Below are 23,686 nucleotides of genomic sequence, written 5' to 3'. Positions count from 1 at the left end.
CTGTCCGGGGTAAATTGCAGTGATTAAGTGCGGAGTCGGTGTCTTGCTCAAGGACACTAAGGCATGTTGCACAGCCAGCTGATGGACACATGAGCAGATGGTGCGATTGAAGCTGTCAGGGTGAACAGGAAGCTGCCACCAGGCTACTTTGATGCAATTCGTCCAATTAAGTCTTGATTTAAGCTTTTATTCGGAAAAATAACCAATATGTCCTTCAAACACTGATATGAGCTTGATTGCATGTGATCAACGGGAGATTTTAGAGGCACCGGCGCTCAAAAAGAAAAATAGGGAGATTATTTAGCTGCAAACACAAAACTTTTACAGTACACACACACACTGTGACAAGGATTCAACGCAGTGTCTCACTGAGAGGCTGAAAAAAAAGACGAGGAGAAGCCGTTTGATGTCTTTGTTTGTCTTTTGGCTTCTTTATATGCGTTCCACTTTCCCTGGCACTGAGCTTGACTTCTTACTGAAATTAACCAGGCGGTCCAAAAATAATCCACCACTAGAGAGAGAGAGAGAGATGAGAGAATAAGAGGAGAGAGAGAGAGAGAGAAGAGACAGAAATTTGGGTGTGTTAAAGAAGAAAGAGAAGCAATAGATGGACAGGAAGAAGTAGAAGAGAGGAAAATGCAGAGACGTGAGGTTATTGGCATTTCTATTTCCAGTTACTGCAGCGTTTAATAAAGGACGTCAGCTTATGCATCTGTATGCATCGCCAGAAGACAAGACAAGAGTCTGATGAGGTCATATGTCCTTAAAAGTTATTCCTCTTGCATACATATTGCATTTTCTAATCCTAATGACCTCTCAGAGTGCTTTAAAAGGCTCCGATCGGGGTTTAGTGTCTTGCCCAAGGACGTTTCGACATCTGGAAGTACGGAGCCTGGGTTAGAACCACCAACCCGTCCAACTACTGCACGACCTGCTCTCCCTCCTGAGCTGCAGCCACCGCACCTTAAATTGGTTTCCTGCTGAGGGTGTCTGAGCTCACCCTTCACCACAGGGGTGAAGACCTCTGACACGCAGAAGCGGCTTGGAGAGGAATATCTGCTCTTCCATCTTTCCAGCTGAGGCGGTTCAGGTATTTGATGCCCTCTGGACGTCCCTGGGGCCGTGTCCGACTGAGGGGAGACACCGGAGGAAGACTCCTGAACATGCGAGAGGTATTGCATATCTTACATGGCCCGGGAAGGCCTCAGGATCCCCCAGGAAAAGCAGAGTGCAGGAGGATGAGATGATGGCTACTTTCCTTTGCGTGCTGCTACTGCCGTCCAGAATCAGATGAGCAGCACAATGGGAAGGCTGATACTCTACAGCTGGGAACTATACGCTTGGTCGAAAGGCTGAATATGGAGCGCAGTGTATTCTCAGCAGGAAATTTCCAACTTGCAGAAATCACATAGACGTCACAAGCATTCATCAAAAGTGGAAAAACTATAATTTGGGTTAAATTCCTGAATAAAACATCATACTTGAAATATGATCACACGCACTCACATTAACAATTTTCAAATTCTCCAAAAGCAACCATCCCAAATTAAAGTGTTAAGGGTTTTCTGGTTTTGTTTGCACAAACAAGTGAAAGCAGAAGACACACACCCTCACACACACCTATTCAGGTGGACTAGGCAGAGCTGAATGTCACCTTGAGGGAACGAGCACGGCAGCTCTAGTGATTTGTAATGCACGGCTAGGTTTGCCTGCACGACCACTTTCTATTAGCCCACTACAAATTACACTTTTTCATTTTTGCTAAATAATGTATTCAGTGCACACACACGGCAATAAGAGTAATGTGTGTAGTGACCAACATTCCATCAATAACACATATAATACGAACCGGTATATATTCTGCACGACAAACTGTACGCACATGGACACAAATTGTTCAGTGACAATCGAACAGAATTTCCCCATAATGAATGCATTAATCAAGGAGTAATGAATGTGGAGTGGCTCCGCATGGCGCTGATTAACACAGATGATCGAGGAGCATGAGGGAAAACGCTGCATCCCTCCCACGTAAACACCGCAGCCGGGGGAGGGGCCTCCATGTTTGATTCCCACAGTGCAGCTGAATGAGTGACGGCGTGATTGAGGACATGTGTGTTTCTGTATGTGGCACCAGAGAAACGGTGACACACAGAACAAGAAAAGTGAGTGTCCGCCGGCTTCTGCTCTCTTTTAATGGAGTGACACCAGGAGAGTGTGCATGTGTGCATGTGTGTATGTGTGTGTGTGTGTGTGTGTGTGTGTGTGTGTGTGTGTGTGTGTGTGTGTGTAAGGGCTTTAATCCATCAACTGGCTGTTGCTATGGTGTTTCTCTCTCCACCCAATCAAAGCCAGGCAAGTGGACACGCCCAGACCGGAGAAACACACAACTTCAACTATGGCCTTTGATTGGCAAACAAAAAGACATGTTAGGTGAAAAAAATGAAAGCCTTTTAAACTATTTGACTTAAATAAATACATCTCTTCAGTACTCTGGCTTTTCTTTCATTTTTCCGTTTATTTTAAGCAGGCAGGTCATTTAGGAGAAATTTCAGATTTACTTGGACTGCACTGCGAGCACAGCTGCTCACGCTGATCCCAGGAGGAAGCAGCACGACTGGGGCAAGCTGTGTGTGTGTGTTTTGTGTGTGTGTGTGTGTGTGTGTGTGTGTGTGTGTGTGTGTGTGTGTGTGTGTGCTTGCTCAGGGATTAGAAAACGGTGGCCAGTAAGTGGTGGAACCAGTTTTTACAAGATGTCAGCATATCTGAGTGCGTCTGAGGCTAAAGAGTGTCTTCTTTTGCTGAATTTCAACATTTAACTTGCCACTGATCTATTCGTCTGCACGTGTGTGTATGTGTGTGTTTTTCTCCCCAAACAAGATAGAAAAAAAGCTATATCAGTACACTGAGATGTCAGCTCCGCAGAGACGAGTCAAAACGAACCCATGCACACACACACACTCATACACCCATATGACACAACATCTGCAGCGTCTGCTCGGTTACAGCTTCACTCCAAAATAACATGATGATCCGTGGTGGCTACATAACATTAATTACACACAATTTCCTGCCACTGTGCTGCGGGATGAGGCTCAGTAAACCAATGTCAGACTTGACGTGATGAAACGTGTTTTTAATATTTTACTCTAACAGGTTACACACGATGCCTCTTCTTTGGTTGTGCTTCCACCAAATACTTCACTTCTTGGACCTCAAACATGCCCAGATGTGGACACGTGTCAGCGCGGTTTACACGAGCTGCGCAATTAAATATACATGACAAAGCTCTCACTGCGTGGCCCCCGAGAGACGTGCGGCATGTGAACCCTCTCGTTCTAAACCTCAACATGAGGGGGGGAAATGGAGAACATGACAGTCGGAAGGACGGAGCTCTGGGTGGGAGCGTTGAGGGGAGCTGGGGCCATAAAGAAACCCAGAGTCAGGGACAGACACGTACAGTGTGTACCAGGTGTCCTGACCTTGTCTGCTTGACAGTAAACAGTTTAGATGGAATACGGCTGTCTTCACTGAGGCTGACGGATCCTCCGCTGTGTGTAGCTGCGTGGCACAGCTCGGCCTTTTTCACAACTCATTATACTTTCATTTGAGAAGACAGGAAACCGTGAGCAGAAAAAACTAACAAAAGATAGAAGGAAACAGGTCAATGTCCTTTTTCCTCAAATTGGAAATCAATGGTCTGTATATAAAGATGGACGACATGGCAGCTCCGCAAAGTGAAGCAAAAGTGTCTCTATCACCCCCTAGTGGGTGGGTGCAGTTCAGATCATAATCCCCCATGTTAGTGGGCGGGACACATCACATTATATAAAAAAGGTTTGGGTCATTTTAAGGTCGTTCTGATCAAACATATGTATTTTCATGTTCATTTTCCTGGTAAATTTGGTTTTAAATGGTTAGTTGATACTTTGTATCTTGAATATCGTGCGAGGAGGTGGAGATGATATTCATCTCTGGTAAGAGAACGATTATATCCAACCGTAACATCTCAGATATTGTTTGGCCTTTCACCAGCGCTGTGACACTGGAAAGTACTGCACCACATCTATCCTCATAACGATTCCTGTGGTGTAGCCTGGCTGAGGAGCTACAGCCGGCTGTCGGTGAGTAGCGCCGCCTGTCTCCCTCTCCGTCTATCTGTCTAACTTTCATAAGTGGATTTATCATTTCCAGGCCCTGACCCGTCCCCCCCGACAGGACAGCCCTCCCTCTACCGAGCCCTGCAAATTACTGCTGAACCTGACCATGAGAAGTCAGAATCACAGCGCCTGTGATATTACAGTGTTGCCCTCGGGCTGCAAACGACGACTTTGACTCCGACGTCCCGCTTTTATTTTCATCCTCGGCTTCGAACGCCAACATGATCAATTACGTGGCGTATTAGGTCTGAAGCTTTCACTTAATCATACATTGATTCATCTTAAGAAGGAACGTTGGTGCTATTGTGGGCAGTCCTCCCCCCCCCCCTGTTTGTTTTCCCTGTGACTCATTCACCTGCGCCCAGCGTGCTAAATGAACACTGCTCCGGCTGTCCAGGCAATTCACACGTTATTTAAGCAGTGCAGCGGTGTCATTATCGAGTTCTCTGCTTCTGTCATATTCTCAAACGGCCAAATGTGTGATAATCCGTTTCACACGTCTCGCCAACTTCCTACCCTCTTTTTTCCACTTTTATTTTCTCCCTCCTCCCATCCCCATCCTTTATTCTGTCCTCCATTTCTCCATCTTGCCACTTTGGCCAGCGCAGTGCCGTCAATGTTTCTGTGTAATGCACTGTCATGTTCTGATAAACGCTTTGCATGTGTGTGTGTGTGTGCATGTGTGTGTGTCGTCGAATGTGTTTGCATGAGAGAGTGTGTCACGGGCCGTTATAGGAAGCTTGGGCGATTAACTCTGATGGCCACCAGATGCCTGACTTAGAGGTGCAGTCAAACACACTTTGCATAAACACACACACACACACACACACACACACACACACACACACACACACACACACACACACACACACACACACGAAGTTAAAACGCAGAAGATGGACAACAGACACAGCTGAACCCACTGTGCTGTTTACTGTAAAATATACTGTACAGTATGTACTTGGCCTGCATCCAGTGCAAAGTGCTGACTTTTAAGGGGGTAATGCAGTGTTTTCCACCTGAGTCTGATTTTTGAGAACTAACAACAAGCGGGTGAAGGCAGACGTCTGTCACGTCTGCCCACGATGGCTGCGATATGACCTCAGATCAAAGCTGTGATTGGCCAGATGTTGTTTCCTCTACGGTAACTGTGCATGTGTGTGTGAGTGTGTGTGTGTGTGTGAGAGGGGGAGCAAGACCGAGACTGTAACGATTACGGGACTGTATTTTAAAGATATGCATGTGTGAGTGCTTGCATGTGTCTGTTGATTGGAGGCGCTCTGTCAGTCACACAGTTCAGGTTGGACAATGGATAAGCAGCTGTCTCCGACTGTGAGAGACTGAAGCGTTGAAAAATAAAAATCACACAGACTAATTATCACTCTTTTCTAGATGTACCCTTGAATTGATATATCTAAAGCAATCTGGAATATTAAGAAGCAACAGGTTTAAGATTTTCAGCGTGATTTTCACAGCAATGACACATTTGTGGATGTCCTTGTATCACTGGCTGAATGCTGGATTGCTCATCCATCAAATAAAGCCAACTTAAAATCTAAATCTGGAGCCATTTCAATAATTTAGGGCCGGCTTTTAAAACATGGGTCAAGGCCTCGAGTGCTCGTCTCTGGCAGGTCCTCCATATGTCAAAAATACTAGTAAATTAGCTTTGACCAGCAGCTTGGGTAAGTCACCCCCTTCAAATGTTTTGTTCCAAAGAAATTCCCCAAATCTATCATCAGCATCTCTCCCTAATTCTAGGGGTTGGAGAAATAAATGCGTCACACCTAAGTTACCAGTTTGTTATTTTAATATACAGAACTGTCACATATTGTGTTTTTTATTGGGAAAAATTTACATTTCTCTTCAGTGCATTTGGTAAATATTGTGTTAACGTGCAGTCACATGCTCCTCAGACAAAGTCAAAACTCAACTATATTGTCAATTCTGCCACATGTGCAGGATATAGATCGAAATGCAGTTTCTATTCAATGTAAACATATAGGTACACTATATTTAAGTACACTGCAATAAGAGCTCAAGCAACATATAAGTACACAACATATAAGTAGGCAGTCGAAAAGGCACAGGCTTGATAGGATCAGGATAGGATGTTCTTTTTTTACTGAGGCTGAACCCCACAGCGAACGTCAACCATTTTAAGGAGCTACTCCGTTTCAGATCCTGCAATGAGGGGGCTTTAAAGACCATCACCTGACCGATCTAACATTTTCTTAATCTATAACTGATTTAATTTTTCTGTTTCAGGTCCCAGCACATGTCAGCAAAACACATCAAGAGACCGCTCCACCACGTTCTTCAGCATCTGCGCGCTAATCAACCACAGCGCTGTGACATTATTAACACTCAGCTACCTGCTGTCACAAGGACCAGTTAGGCAATAATTAGCATTAGCATAAGTCAATGTGGTACATTAGCGTTTATTACACTGGTGACGCACTGGGCTTTTTGTTGGTATGGGGAAAAAATTGGATTTGCTAAAACAACCTTCAACCACTGCAGCTGAAAATAAATATATGAATCAAGGGAGTGTTGCAGAGTAGAAGACGTCCTGTTGTCATCACCTACGTGGGCTGCGTCGACCGATACTTGACATTCATTCGCTTACCAGCGGACGTGCATCGGACATCTGACATTTATTTCGAAGTCATATCTCTTTGTTCTTACTACCAGCCTCAACAACTTCAGACACAGTAATTGGCTCAGGTTTCAATGAGTGTTCATCAGAGGTGAAGAAAACAGGACTTGCTTTCTGCAGAGGCCAAAAAGGGGGCTAATACTTCTATCATTTAATGCTGTATCAACTTCCAAAAGTCTGAACCATGCCAGAAAGTTTGATACACTTCATAGCCATACATATGTTCTGTGCTTGAGTGTTATGAATGTACTGCAGATCAAAATATTTAATTGTTTGTGGTCAGTGGGTATAAAATGACTCCCAGCAACTACTTCTCAATCACAGTGCTGTTCCATACAAGTTAACAAGAGGGCTGAGGACTGCAACACTGTTCCCTGTGCCAGTGTTTATATCGCGACACAGGTAATTGGCATAGAATATTGATAGAGAGGAAAATAGCCCCGAGCAGATCTCCGCTTCATTAGCGAAGTTTAGTAGGGTGGAAACAAGAGAGTCGGTGGCAAAGGGATGGAAGAGTGGAAAGGGATGGGAGGAAGGGAAAGAAGTAAACAAAAGGAGAGAGGTTATCTGGGGGATGAGAGATGGACAAGGGGTTGGAGTTTAAAAGCTGTGGGTTTGTAACAGCTTTAAGAAACCAAAGGATGTTAAACCACTCGCAGTGCGTGAGTGGCCATGAAACGGTTCCAGGAACAAATAGAGAAGCAGTAATGTCACTCTCTCCTGACATGGAAGCTATTCATTACATTGATCCTTTAAAGGTTCACGCCCGCTCTGACCGCCGCTGTTGTGAGATGAGGACGTCACAGGAGTGAATCTCCCAGAAAAAAGCAACACCTTCTTTCTTCTCCATCTCTTTCTATCTCACCTTTCTGTCCTCCCCTCCACCCCCACCCTCTCTCTAGCCCTGTCAGAACACAGTGTTTGTTTAATGTGGTGTCGCCATGGTAACCTGTCGGCCACGTTGAGGTAATGTCGTTAATCATCAACTTTATCACGCTGCAGGCAGACAGACGACCAACTATGACATTTTCCCCTGGCCGCTGCTGAGAGCAGTGAAGGAAACAAGTGTTAAGTGCCACGGTAAACAGGCCGGGGTGTGTGTTTAACATGGCATCATCGAGGTAACGTGTGTTTGCACATGCTAAATGAAAACATGCATGAATATTTAAAGTCCAGCATCGTACACATGCTCTCCATATTCCCCTCTGTCTGCCGATCTATGAGCAATCGCTCTCGGTTGACATGACAACAGACAGGCGACGACGTGCCTCCTGTTCTGATGACATCACGATAGGCGCCAAGCCAACCCCCCCCCCCCCCAAAAAAAAACCCCATCATCATTATCATCTCCTCTCTCCCCGTCCTCTCTCTCTCTCCCTCCTCCCCTCCTCCCCTCTCTCCTTCGGTCCGACATATTGATCTGGAATACAAATCACAGATTTGAAGATGAGATGAAGCGGGGTAATGCGTGGAGACGAGGAGAGGGGAATACTGAGGGAGGGAGAGAGAGAGAGAGAGAGAGAGAGAGAGAGAGAGAGAGATTCACTCTCATTTCCATACTGGGTGACTTTGGTGAAAACCACAGACACACACACACACACCATACACACACACACACACACACACACACACACATGCAGAATCAATTTTGTGCAAGGAGAAAGGCAGTTGTGAAAATATTTTGCATTTAGCGTGTGTGTGTGTGTGTGTGTGTGTGAGGTTAAGAGACTCTCTATAGCACATGTGATATGAAACACATGACATGTGATAAGGTCTTTTAGTTAACCACAGACATGTAGCACACTACTATGCTCACAATAACTGAATGGAAGTTATTAGGAAACATCAAAAAGCCTGAAAGGAAGAGGAACTGCCCCTAGAGCCACAGCACATATATAAAAAGATCCCCTTAATAGTTAAACCAGCCTTTTGAAACCCTCTCCCCTTTCTGGAACTGGTTAAACGTAGCTCTGGATATGGAAAAAACACACACACACACACACACACTCGCATACTGTTGAGGGAGTCCTATAACAAGTCTGTTTTAGCCATTATGACTCCAGAGTGTGAAAGTGAGTCTGGTCTATTGGGAAGTGGACTGCTCCATACAGACATGCACATACACGCACACACACATTGTGGTCTGTAGGGAAGTGGTCCATGGAGCACACACATCAGACTGGCCTAGATATATACGGGATGGCAGGACACACACACACACACACTCTCTGGCCTATATAGTTGGGTCATTTCAAACCGGAACACCTTCCCCTTGTCATAATAAGAAGAGAGAGCTGGAGAGAAACCCAGGGAAGGAAAACTTATGAATGGTACATTTCAACATGGAGAGGTAGAAGGCAGAGGACTAGAAATAGAGGAGGGATGAAGCAACTAAATAAAATAAGTCATTAGAGGTCATTAGAGTGTACAAGAAGAAGAAGAAGAAGGAGGAGGAGACAAGAAGAGGAGGAGAGGTTTCGTCCTCTGGAGTCCAGCCCCGGTCACTATGGTAACCACTTGTGAAGAGAACAGAACTGAATGCAGTGTGAGGTCAGACACGTGAGGGATAATTCCTACGTGGATTCCTTTTTTTTTTTATCATCGACTTAGTGTCCTCCATGTCAGTGGATGGGACACAGACAACAATAAAAAGGGAAAATGTACAAAGACACAAAAGATGTTTAGGTGTTTTTAAATCACTCTGAGGTATCGACAATAACTTGTCTACTGCACTGGCTCCAAACGCCATCATCAGGACAAGATGGCAGCGTTTATAGCAGGAGGAAATCGGGAAGCGTCATTTATCCTTCTACACAGAATATAATCATGACAACAAGCTTCCCTATACCTGAAATTCCATTCGGAGATATTGCAGAGAGTGAAAACTTGTCACTCTGTTAAAATATGGGATTTGCAGACATTCGTCTTTCTCAACATTTTTACTGAAAGAGATTATATCTTTAGATCACCGGTCCTCCCCTCTCTATATGCTGAAGTGTTACTTTCCTGTCTGGATGAATGATAGAAAAATAATAAGGGCTGGCCTCCCCAGGGGACACAGCAGGCTGTTGTTACCCAGGATTCTTAGAAAATCTCACACACACACACACACACACACACACGCAAATAAGAAAGTTCCCCCTACAGAAATGCACATTCACCCACACACACACCTAGGGGCAGAAAAAAAACAGATAAATTAACACAGAGCTGCATCACTCAACTCTTAGTTTAATTTATCTTGCCAGCAGGGCGACATTCACAGCTCAGTGTGTGTGTGCGTGTGCGTGTGCGTGTGCGTGTGTGTGTGTGTGTGTGTGTGTGTGTGTGTGTGTGTGTAGGCCTACGGCGATGGACCACCTTCTCTATTGTGCAGCTATCCATCCATGACAAACCCAGCAGAGGCCCGACTAACAAGATGACTGGAACCGAGGGCCTGATAAAAGCCACCGGAACCCACTGTTTGCCTCCAAGATACATTAACCACAAAAAAGAAAGAACTATTGTTCTGCACAGTGTATACACCTATAAGTACGCAAGAATTTATGGCAAGGTAGCAACCATATTTTGACCTTATTCCATGTTTTGGACTCTTTGACGTGTCCACTCATGTTCCTGTAAAACACTCCACTCTTCATAAAGCAGAATTATTTATCACGCTTCAATTAGAAAAAAGCAACAGGACACCAACTGTAATCTCCCACTTTCAATTAGCTGCCCGACTGGTAAGCATGTTTCGTTGTGAGGACTCGTTTCTCCTTAAAGTGACAGGTCAGTCTTTAAAGCAGTGACACAGACAGACACCTAGACAAAGGTCACACAAAGGTCACTGTCCCAGAAGGGGACTGTGGTCATGCCACGCGCACTTCATTTTGACACTATTAAGATGTATATATATGCATATGAGCCTTTCTTAAAGAAGTAGGTAGTGTCGTGATGGGAGAAGCTGGTCGTGCTCCTGCCTGAGGGTGACTAACGCTCCTTGCCGTCTACACCTTTGTCCTCTCTCTTTCTTATCCTCCTCTGAATACACGTTACGCTTCCTTCTCACGCTCTCCTTTGTCTACACCTCCTCACACGCTGGAATTAGCCTGCACGAAAAATACACTGTGACGAGATGGTGCGGCTCGTATCGAGCGAGCATGTATGTGTGTGCAGACGAGCAGGTAGGTGCTGCACACACGGCTGCTGGTGCATTTAATGTGTGTGTGGGGGGGATTAGAGCCACTAATGAGAACAGTGGTTTCATCATTCATGCCGTTCACACAGTTCAGGCCCAAAAGCCTAAACTGGAACAGGTGGGACAAAGGGCAAAGCTGCTCTTATACACACACCTTGATTTCCAGTCAAGAGTGTGCGTTGTGTGTGTGTATATGTGTGTGTGTGTGTGTGTGTACTTGCTTTTGTCAGAACCAGCAGATCTTATGTGGACCAAAGCTCAGTCCTAATGAAGCTAAACCTCATGTCTGTGGTCCTGGTGGAGGTCTGAATAATCACAGTGGAGGGACAGAGAGACAGATGATGGAAGTGTTGGAAAACTGCAGCATTGCTCAGTGAGTCCACTCTGTGCCGGAGACACACCAATTTGGTGCCGATGACACTGAAGAAGCTTGACACGTCCCGATTTGTCCGTCAGGTGGTTGACCATACTCCACTGAAAGATACTGGAGTGAAAACCAGCAGTATCTTTGACACAGGAAACTACTTTAATCTCTTAAACTACACATTATGTGCATTCTGTGGAGTTATTGAGTCTTCAGTGTATTTTGCCTGCCGTCCACGCAGCCCCTGGTCTCTGCTCCTTTTAGTAAAATATGTTATTCATTTAGCAGACTCTTGAAATTGCTATAGATTTGTAGTCACCACTCGAGCTCATTGAGAAAAGAGCAGATAAATCAGGCCAGAAATCTCTCATGTGAAATAACATCAACTCCTCCAGTTTCAAGCAAAACAAAGTGTGTTTATGTAAGATCCCATTGCTCATAGAAGCTAATTGAGGGGTTTTAGGGGCATTAATGTTGTGTAAAGAGTAAATGATTTCTATTAACAGGCTAAACCATGCAGAATAACGCTGATAGTTATTAACATGATTAATTTGATCCGTTTTAAAATCTTTGGGTGGTTTGAAATGACTCACATGTTATTTTGCTTTTACATAGTGAATTTGTCACTTTCTTGCACCCACTTTGACAACTTTGACAAATGTTATGTTACACATGGGCACGCAAGCATGAAAGGATTCTATCTCACACACACACACACACACACACACACACACACACACACACACACACACACACACACACACACACACACACACACACACACACACACACACACACACACACACACACACACACACACACACACACACACACACACACACACACACACACACACACACACACACACACACACACACACACACACACACAGTAGACTATTGTGCACCGGACATGTTGAGTAAAGTGTGATAAGATCTGCAGTCTTTTATTACTGCGGTTAAAGGGACTTTTCTTACAGTTTGAAAATGTTTTTACATTTTTCTTAACTATTATATAGAGCCCAACAAGTCCTTACTAAATTACATTATGCTTTCTTTCTTTCCTTCTTTTGCACTGTTACAAAATGCCTGACGATGAAAACATGTTATCAAACTGTACCACAGCCTCATGACCTCAAAACAAAATGACATCGTTACTTAAACACAATCGAAATGTGATCCTGACCTGGTTTGACTCACAAAACCTGAACAAATAACGCAGAAAAATTATCCACTTTAGAATATCCATCTCACATGGTTCATGATTTCATAAAAACACAGATATTCAGTTTATAAAAGGCTTTAAGACTTTTGATTCATAATATCACAAACACCTACATTACCTACTCTATTTAAAGGTTAAATATGCAGATAGAGTGTAGGTTGGCAGTTTATAATAGTGTTAATTATACAGGACGCATTCTAGGTCTATAAAGGACGCTTACTGAATGGTTGTTGCTCTTCTAAGTGTTTGGAATCGTGGGTTTTTCACTTTGTGCTGTCCGAGGTTTTGAGAGTTCCTCTAATGGGAGAGTAAATGGTGTTTTCTATCTTGTTGTCCTGCGGTTAGATCTCCTGCAAATGCTCCAGACGGTTACAGTAAATGCACATGGATGGACTGATTCATTTACAGAGTAGAAGAGATGCGGTCACGCTGAAGGATAAACCTCGAAAATGAACTGATGCTGAATGGTTTGATGAGAGAAGGACAAGGGTGGAAACAAAGAGAAAAGGGGAGAAGAGCTAGACAACTAAGTAAATTATCTACAGAGGGAGGCTGGTGAGACATGGCAGACCAAAGAGTAAAAGAAAGGCATGGATGGCCTTGAATAATAAAGACTGCCTCTGACTCTCTCCATCCCTCAGCTTCTCCTGTAACATGGAGAAGACACACACACACACAAACATAGATGTTCATTTGCTTTTAGCTGGAAACAGAAGCTAAGTTCTAATGTCGCAGAATTGGGGGCTTCCATCGTACGGAGCTCTAAACAACACAAGCTCTCCTCAGGGAGTTCCCGTGTAACATGTAGACGACATGCACACGTGAAATATTTAACAGGTTTCTATATATCTGAGGGAGGCGAGGATGTACGTTCGTTTTTATAGTTCCTCACGCACAAACATTACCTAAAGTATTAAAGTTAAAAGGTGTGAACTCATAATAAAAGAAAATGAATTCGTCAAAAATGTATAATATACTAACCTCAACGGTATATTCAGCTCCCTGTGATTTATAGGTTAAGGATGATTTAAGGTGAATAATCAGAGACAGAAGCTGCGCAGTGAAAAAGAAGGGGGGAGAGAAGCAAGAGAGGGAGTATAACGGAGGATGCTACAGGTCTGGAGTCATTATTTCCACTGGTGGCTTCAGCCGGATCAATAGAATAGGAGGGTGTGTCTGTTTGTGTGTGTGTGAGTGTGTGTGTGTTTGTGTTAGTCTGGTGTGTTAGAGAGGTAGGACACTTACAGCACATGTCCGAACTGAACAGAGATGGATCACACACACAAACACACACACACAGGCAGCCAAGCAGGCACAATACGTATCGGCAGGCCACGAGTTGCAACTGCATTCTCTCTCTATCTCTCTTTCTCTCACACACACACAGACACACACACAGACACACACAGTACTGTCGTCGGTGTTGTTGTATTGTCCCATCAGAAATGAGGAGCAAGGCCCGATCGCCTCTGCATAGATTTCCAATACGCAACCGGAGGCTTAAGCAAGACAGAGTCACGGATAATCCTCCCTCCTTCTCCTCCTCCTCCCGCGCTCCCTCGTCTCTCTCTTCATCCCTCCGGCCCTCCCTCGGCCTCTGTCACTCATTCATTTCATCCTTTTATTCCTCTCTCTAACAGTTCCCACATTGGCTTACTCCTTCTTCTCCTTTTTGCTCAATCCCTCCACTCTTTTTCTTTTATCTGCTTTAATGCAATCTGTCACTCCGGCCTCTTTTTGCTCCTTCACCCCTCCTCTCTGGGTCTTTTTTGTCTCTGATGGTGGTTTTTTCATGTTAAGTGCAGCTGTTGTTGAGTCACATCCTTAAGTTAAAGCCATGACACACTCCGAGGCGCTGATATAAACTTCTTTAACGCTGATTGGCCTCTAATCACTCATTGTATCCTCTGCCACTGCTGCCGTCACCTCGCCGTGACTAATTCCTCTTTAAACACATGTACTGCAACTGCTGCATACTGAGCTCATACATGTCGTCTAATGTGCGGTCTTTAAAGGCCCGAGGCATTGATGGTGTAAGGCAGCGGTTCCCAGAAGTTGTTGTTGTTACCCTTTAATACAAAACAGAGTCTATCTGTAACATCTCCTCTCAGGGTGTGTGTCATCTTCATGTCTCCAAATCTACATTTGGACGTATTCATTGGCTCAATGGCGCTGTATTTCACAATCAAAAAGTTAGGATAGGATGAAAGTCAAAAAATAGTCTGTGCCGCAGATAATTTTTATTACTTCCTATCCTGATAATCTCACAACCACCTTCACCAGCCTCTTGTAGCAAGTAGTCACTAAAAAGAGACATTATGGACACAAAAAAGCTGATAGAAAAGGACAGACACTTCTTTTGATAGACACACGAGTGTGGTTTGGTCTTTGTTGTTGGATATTATTTATTTATTTGTGTTCCCTGCCCAAGATGTCCATCCTGAAGATAATAACATTTTATTGTTAAGTATATATGAAGTTATACTAGTTCAACTCAGGGTAATTATTTCTGAGGAAGCGTGGATATAGGCAGGTTAGAAAACCATAATTACAACTAAAGGATCAGACAGAAAATCACTCAGCGAGTGTGAAAAAGTAGCTCCGGAAGGAAAAACACACAGACGAACGCTACGTGATTACATAAAAAAGTGTGTTTTTCCTTAATTTTAAAAGAGCGCAGACAAATACCACTCGACAAACTGATTAAAGTTATTAAATGACTGCTTTCAATCCGTTTCACCTTGGCACAAACTTACACCGAAACGATATCGAGCAACAACCAGATTTATTAGCAGGAGATTGGGGCTTAATTGCCCAGATTTCCACCTACGTCAGGCTCGCTGATGGATGGCTCACCTCGCTTCGCCGTTTCTCTGCCCCTGTGGATTCTAATTAAAGAACATTTAAGAGGAACACTTGATTATGTGTCGCCTGTATTTGGAGAAAGCAACCACTTTGCCACCTGCTGCGGTTTTCTTCTTTTAAAATACACTGCATCAATTGGATTATCTTAATTATAATCTCAGAGTTTGCAGTATTGCAAAACTAAGTCTACCTGAAAGTTACGCTGATGAATCAATTTTTTTTTTAAAGCGCATAAAAAGCTGCTTGTTTTGCAACTTTTTGGTGCAAAGAAAACTCTGCAGACAAACAGCCGTACATGTTGAAATCCACATACAAGGCAAAGACGTTCCTGGTTGCTGCAGCATGTCTCTCCAGGTGACTTCAATAGAATCATTGAGTCAAGTCAAGTCATTAGAGCACCCCAGGGTAACCATCGGAAACCAATTAATATTCCTAACAGAGGTATCATGTCTCTGGCACGGAGCCCACAAGAAGAATCATCTTCCTGATTACACTGCTGAAACCTGTGTGTGTGTTTGTGTGTGTGTGTTTATGTGCGTGTGTCTCCACATCTTTCTGATATACATGTAGATGTGACATACTACAAGTGTGTTTGTCTGTGTGTGTATGTGTGTGTGTGTTTCTGTCTCAACATGTATCTTCTATACATGCACACATGAGATTCTACAGCTGGTGTCTTTGTGTGCATTTCAAATCCGCCCCCCCCGTCACACATGTAAAGTACCTAATGACAAGTCTGCATGTGTGTTGGTTGTTTGAGAGACTGTTCATTTGTAAAAAGAAGGAAAAAAAAATTCAGACTACATAGATTCTGTATAATTGGCTCATTCAGTGAGCATTGGCATTCGGTGCAATCATGTGGAACGTCAACTCTGTTTGAATTACAGAGAGAAAATCAAGACACAGACGACAGAGCTTCAGACTTAGAGACTCAGGAAGTGTAACCTAAGAGCCTCCAAATATCAGACATCATCTGTTCCGTTTGTCGCTGAAATCCCTGCAGGAGGAATTTGTCTTGGTGCGGCTCCGTCCAAAGCCAGACGAGAGGTCACTGTCGGATACAGAGCCTCCTGAGTCTAACTTTAACCTACAACAGCAAGCCTAGCCATCATCTTCATCTGCAGAGCCATCCAGACACCATTCTGGCTCATCTCTATTATCATTCAAACAGCAAATCAAAAAAGCCAATGGGCGATTCATTTCAGTCAATGTGTTCCGACTCTTTTACTCTCCACACAGACACACACACACTTTAACAAACCAAGCTTGATTAATCGAACTAGAAAATCCCCAAATCTCGTCCCTCACCTTTAGATTCTGGATCTTCACACGCAGAATCTGTTTTACCCCGACCCCCTAATCCATCTTCACTGTCTTCTGGTTAAGTCCTGCATGCTTTACTGAACCCACTCCTCAGCTATAAATCCCTCCATGCTCCGCTGCCTCCCCAGTACCTGTCTGACCTCCTCCACCCCTTTACTTCATGCTGGAACCTACAGTCATCAGACATGGGTCCACTCATCATCCCCCTGTACTATAACCTGAGAACTTATGATAGCAGAGCATTCAGTGTGGCAGCTCCCACATAGACTTCCACAATGCTCCATCTCTGGACACTTTTAAAAATTCTCAAAAACCCATATATGGGAAGATTCTCCATCATCCAGAACATGGTATCCTCAGAGGTTTTACAACTGTACACAAGCCTCTGCACTTTTCTTTAGAATCCACATTGACCATTAGTTTTAAGTATCCCCACTAGCTATTCTTCTATTATTTTCTGTCCTTGGTAAGTTTTACTTTTATTCTTGTATTCCTAACTCTGTAAAGTAGACTTGGGCATATTGGAAACCCCTAAAGTTATCATTATTATATATTACCCACATAGAGTATACAAATATGCAGAAATTTGTGCTTCTCCTATTGTCATACATTAGAAGAACACTTGAAATGCAACAAATAAAATAAACGATTTGAGAAAGGCTTGACAAACAGAGATACCTCAGTATCAATACCCGTCTGCGTCTCCCCAACAGCTGTCATGTAACTGTCAATAGACCAATGAAAAATGAGCTGTCCGTGGTGCTGAAACCACCACCCAAGTAGTTCCCGGCCCTTAGGTATTTGCCAGATATCCCACAGCGGTCGGACTTCGACTCCTGCAGCGATGGCCCGGTACGTTAAAAGGCTTATTCTGACTCCATCGAATCAGCTTGAAAATGTTCACGAATAGATAAGATCTGATCTGGAGAACTCCAGAGCATCGTCTCAGTCTGTCAGAGCAGTCAAATGACAGGTTTGCATGTTTTTCACCACTTCTCATATATATATGGGTTTAAATATGGTGCATGATCAGGCCGGATCTGATGTTTTGCCATTTTACTCTGTAGCCTGTGCGCTCTGAACTCACATCTAAGCTAAAATACTTTCTGGGGTGACATTTCATCCGTTTAATATTCACCATTCAACACAGATCTCCTATTAAAGGGTAATAATAAGTTCATAATGGCACTGATCACCTCATGCGTGGCTACAGGACGTGTGCAATCAATGTATTCGACCCCCAGTGTTCATCAACATGCTACCTGTGTCTTCCTGAGTTGTCAGGCACCTGCCCCTCATCAGCCTGAGTGTCATTCAGTATATGATTACGGCAACTGTTGAGATCATGACACCAGTTACTTCAATGGGCATCTTTTTTTATTTAAAAGGTTCTTTCTGATGATAATAATAGATCAAGATGACATCATGGCAATCAAGGTAACTACACTCAGACACACACACACACACACACACACACACACACACACACACACACACACACACACACACACACACACACACACACACACACACACACACACACACACACACACACACACACACACACACACACACACACACACACACACACACACACACACACACACACACACACACACACACACACACACACACACACACACACACACACACACACACACACACACACACACACACACACACACACACACATTTTGTCCTTCATGATCCGGTTTAGGCTGCCAGCGAATAATATGAGCTGATAGCTGGTAGCATCTGCAGGTAACATCCAGCCTATGATTAGTTGGAGCAAACTGTTGGTGAATGTGCCTCTCTGCGCCACACATACACACGCACACACGCACAGACACACACACATCCACCCCTCTTCTCATCCCCTGTTGCTATGGAACCTGTCGCCAAGGCAGAGGTATGTGCTTGTGATGGAAGTGGAGGACGAAAAGCACCCAAGACAATGATGATGATTGTTACGAGGATGATAATAGTGATTAGAAAAATACCCCCCCCCCCCTCCCCTCTTTAGCTGAATTACAAGGTCCGGCTGCATGAGCCGTGTAACGAATGCAACGCTGGGCTTCGCTCTCTGCAACGTGGGTGGAAGGAGCGACGCGTAATACTGCGCAATGCAAACAGACCCTTTCCTCACCGTGGAACAGACCGCAGCCCCTGCTGTCAAACCACTCTGTGCATGTGTTGCTTTTTAAAAAAGTCGTCACGTTGAACTTCGGTCGTTTCAAGCCACTGTCCTCCACTGCCCGTCCCCCAAAATAGCTCATCATCAACCAAATTCTCAGCAGAGGAATAAGTCCTGCAGGCCCTCTCCTGCTGCCACCTGTCATCTCTATTCGATTCCTCAACCTCGCTGCTATTAAGGAGCCCTGTGCGTGCTAAAAAAAGCTTAGAATTAAAGGTGACAAATTGGACTATTGATTGTGGAAGAAGTGGGGATCAATAATAGTGGTTGAGTGCGCGTAATAGCAGTGGGCGCTGCTCCTTTAGACACCGGTGTGTGTCCATTTCTTAGAAATGCAGCCAGGCAACACATATATAGGCTTCATGCAGTTTAGTTTATTCCCTGAACCAAAATCCTTGAGGGAGACGAGCTCTGCCAAGGAATGTGTAAACACACCATGTTTCCATTTTGCGCTTTGACAGTCGTGTTCCTGCGTTTTACAAGCTGCCATGTCGTGGCTTAAATAATGTGACCACTTGCCCACCCATTGTGCCACAGCTCTCTCCCACCGTTGGCCAGGCCCTGTCAAACCCCACAAGTGTGGAGCAGACCATGCAAGGATGAGGAGGAAGAAGAATAAAAGGCCTCATCCATATCTGACTGTACCTGTAGGCTCGTTGCGCGCTTATGGCACAAATGGCACAAATAAACAAAGTGCGCGCAGAGGGGAAAGTGGAGGAAAGAGAGAGCTGCATCTGTCCATCTGTTGAAAAAGAGACGAGAGCAACCCTTCTTCCTCCTCCTCCCCCTTTCTCCCCCATCCCATCCCTATTTCAGGATCATCATACCTCTCTTACTCCCTCCCACCTCCCCCTCTCTCATGCCCAGTTATAAGATGTTTGTCATGTCAGAAATAAGAAGAAAACAACATGTCACATACCTTGATGGTTCTCAAGGGTGTCCTCCGGGATGTACATGTTTTTGCTTTCATTTACCATAAATGTAGTCCGGCGTTATCCCTATAGGTGAATGGAAGAGATAGGGAGGAAAACTGGAGAGGAGGAGGAGAGGGGAAAAAAAGCCCCCCAAAATAAAGAAATTAAAAAAGGGGGGAAAAGAAGAGAGAACTGTCTGTCACGGACAGTTTTTTGGGGTATTCCGTTTTTTATTTATGGGGAGGGTTTCTTCGGATGGAGTGAATATTACCTAATCCCCATGATGGAGGTGAAGGCGAGAAAAAAGAGGGAGCTTTCGGCGGCACCGGTTGGGAAAACGCACCGGTGCATCCCTCGGTACATCCGGGCCCTAGGCGAGAAACATGAGACCAGCACCGCGTTCAATTCAATTCACACCTCTCTCTCTCTCTCTCTCTCTCTCTCTCTCTCTCTTGCTTTCTCTCTATCTTTCCTTCTTCCTCCTCTCTTCCTTGTTGTGTTGTTTCTAAAAAAAGAGGTTCCCCAAAAAGATATTATAAAGCACGGACGCTGTCAGTGGCGGTGGCAATGGAAGTGCGCAAAAGACGCATTCGTGCGCATCTTCAGCAGCGGCGTGTCAAAATGTGAGAGGAGGATGAAGAAGAGGAGGAGGTGGTGGTGTTGGTGGTGGAGGGAGAGAAGGAGGAGGAAGAGGAGAGGAGAAGAATTAGGGAAGGAGAAGAGTGTAAATATTCCATCGCGGGTAGCACGGGGTTAAATCTCCCAATGGGCTGTCGGTTATTCCGCGGATCTGTGGCAGAGTCCCCCCCAAAAACAGCAGAAGCCAGGCCGTCCTGTCTCATCCGGAGACGGGTCTCCCTCTCCTGGTCCAGTCCATCATGATCCGGAGGTGTGTCTGTCTGGCTGTCTGTCTCTCAGTCAGTCTGCCTGTCTGCTTGTCTGTCTGTCTGCCTGTGTCTCACTGTTCGGGAGTTGGAGCTCTCTCTTCTCTGCTGCCCCTGCAGCTCAGCTCTGCAGTGATACCGAGAGAGAGAGTGAGCGAGAGAGAGATAGAGAGAGAGAGGGGGAGAGAGAGCGAGAGAGAGAGGTAGCCCCCCGCCCCGTGCATGTAGACGCTTTGACTGTTTCCAGATGTGTGTGTGTGTGTGTGTGTGTGTGTGTGTGTGTGTGTGTGTGTGTGTGTGTGTGTGTGTGTGTGTGTGTGTGTGTGTGTGTGTGTGTGTGTGTGCCAGTGAGAAAGGAGGGAGGAGGGAGACTGTACAGGCAACAGTGGAGGAACCAGCGGCTGGTATCCAGATGATGATGATGGTGGTGGTGAAGACAGAGATGATGATGTTGATGAACTGTGTGTGTGTGTGTGAGAGTGAGTGAGTGTGTGTGTTCTCAAAAAAATCTTAAAGTGAGCAGTGGGTCAGAGAAAAGACAGAAACTAAAGACCTTGGCCAAAACTCCACACGTGTGAGATACAGAGCAAGAGAGAATAGAAAATATGTGTGTGTGTGATCTGTAAAAGGGTTTAAAGCAGAGGGTCAGAGAGACATAAAAGAGTAACAGCAGTCTATCCATGTGAGATAGAGAACAAGGAATTAAGAGAAGATGTGCATGTGTGTGTCTGTGTGGTGGCAGGAGAGGAGGGATGTTAAAAAAGACATAAAGAAAAGAAGGTGGCCAAGACTCCACGCATGTGATAGAGAGAAAGAGAACAGAAAGAGAAAAATGCCTCTTTGAGTTTGTGTGTGTGATCTTAGGATCTTAAAAGCGAGCAGAGGGTCAGTAAAAGAGATAAAAAGGAAAGATAATGGCCCCAAACTCCTTGCATGTGATTGAAAGAGAAAATATGCCTCTGTGGGTGTGTGCATGTGTGTGTGTGTGTGTGTGTGCATGAGAGAGTGGTAGAGGGAGGATAATGATCCACTGCAGCCTCAAGCCGTGATTTCTGCAGGAAGAAAACAGCGATCAGAGCTGTTGTACCCAATGTACATCTGATTTGCCCGTAGTGGTTCTTACACATCTGGACTGCTTCAGCCTCATTCTTTTCGTTGGCCCTGGTCGTGTTTACACACACACTAAATATCTGCTTTTTCAACTCTTTTATGACTAAAGGTCTGATCCTTCTATGCAGCGCTCTTACACAAGGAGAAACCACAAGGAAGTTGGTTTTTTTTCTCTTGCTGTGTAAATACAGACTCAAATATCATGTAGACTCAGGAAGGTCAGCGCTCAAAGAAACCGTTATTATCTAGAAAGCAATAAAAATGATATTTAGAATTCAATTAGGTTAGTTTCTTTCCTTTTGCCCTCAGGACGGTGGAGAACGTTTCAACATTGTTCCCCAGGAAAAAAAGAAAATCGTGTCCTGGCCCACGGAGCATGCAAAGTCATTTCCAGCAGACATGGGCCAATTTTCTACGGCAACGCAACAATGAAGTGAAGCTCATTTAGGAGTAAAATGTCAAACACAGTCAGCAACATCAGCTCTTAACTAAATAGCTCTGGACCCGGCTTTGATGACAGGGAGTCAGCTTGGCTCCACGGCTCCACACTGAGGCTTTTTTGGATAGACCTTCTTGTACAAACAACATGTCGGTTCTTAAATGAGGCTGTTTATTTAAGTTCTCCACAGGCAGCGAGAAATAAAAAGACAATAAGAAAATTCATCTTGAGCTTATTTTGACTTTTTATGGATATACTCCCGAAACACAAATTCTTGGCCGACATTTCCCAACGTTGGGCTTTTACTCATGTACTCCTGTGTTCCCTCTTCCATCTGGTGTGTTATACCTGTGCAGTCCTGATCTAAGTGTTCTACTGGACGCAAGTCACCCGCCAATTCTCCTCTACACCTTCCCAAAGGCTTTCACACACACACACTGACACACACCAGAGAACAACACACAGACACACACCTTACTACTGAGTCCTGTGTGCTATTTATGTCTTTGCACCATTTTATGTCCCTTATGTGTTTATGTATATAGTTGTACATGTTTTTTTTTTGCTGCTATTTATGTTTGTTTTCCTCTGCTCACGTCTTGAAGAGCTGCTGAACAGATGAACATTCTTTTAAACATCACAATAAAGAGCTATTCTATTCAGTAATAAAGTAGATGGGCGCTGGATTAAGAAACGTCACAGAAGTTTGAAAAGAGGAGAAAGTTCGCACACGTAAAAGTTTGTGTTAAAGGATTTTATGTGCAGCATAAGCTTCCTCGTCTATCATCAAGCACTCAATCACAGATCGTTCAGTCAACTTGATGTAGCAGCAGCACTTTGCCTCGTCCTGAAGTTACCAGATAGTCATCCCCTGTAACCACATCCAGCTCACTTCCCGTCTCCGTGCCTGGTTTGAAATCGTCATTTCAGGGGTCGCCCCCCCCCAGCAGGATCCCTGTCTCAGGCCCTACACCTCTGCCAACCCTGCGTCACATCATCTGTGTCCTGCACTGTGAAACCAAACAGGGTGCTTTCATGTCAAATGCCTCAGAAACCACAAAGAGATATTCCTGCACAAAGCAGAATAATCTGGCTCAATATTAAATCAGGATGAATTGAAGGCACTGAGCAGCATCTCCACCTTCTAACTATAGCTCCGTCCGCCCCATATAATTGTCTTTGACACTGACTACGAACTCCACAATGTGCAGGCCTCATGTCAATCTGGCTGCGGGGCTATAATCAGGAGGTGAATCTGATGACTCAACCCAGCCTGTGTTCATTCGTTCAGCCCCATAGCACAAAATCAACCGCCGACCATCCTGTCACAGAAGGAAGCTTTTTGTCTACTTGTGTCACTATCAGACGTA

At 44.6% G+C, this 23,686-nt stretch overlaps 1 protein-coding gene across 1 annotated transcript in view; it reads right to left on the bottom strand.

Moving 5' to 3' along the window:
* Window positions 1-19,946, bottom strand: part of cacna1c (calcium channel, voltage-dependent, L type, alpha 1C subunit) — a 156,322-nt gene extending 136,376 nt beyond the window's left edge. The window contains exon 1 of the mRNA XM_061081199.1: window positions 19,889-19,946. Within this exon, the coding sequence (XP_060937182.1) occupies window positions 19,889-19,946 (58 nt within the window). The remainder of the gene's footprint in view (window positions 1-19,888) is intronic.
* Window positions 19,947-23,686: the final 3,740 nt, after the last annotated feature.

The sequence above is a fragment of the Limanda limanda genome, chromosome 1 (assembly GCF_963576545.1).
Source record: "Limanda limanda chromosome 1, fLimLim1.1, whole genome shotgun sequence".
Taxonomy (NCBI): Eukaryota; Metazoa; Chordata; class Actinopteri; order Pleuronectiformes; family Pleuronectidae; genus Limanda; species Limanda limanda.
The sequence above is the reverse complement of the archived record's forward strand: the minus strand, read 5'-3'. Positions and strand labels throughout refer to the sequence as shown.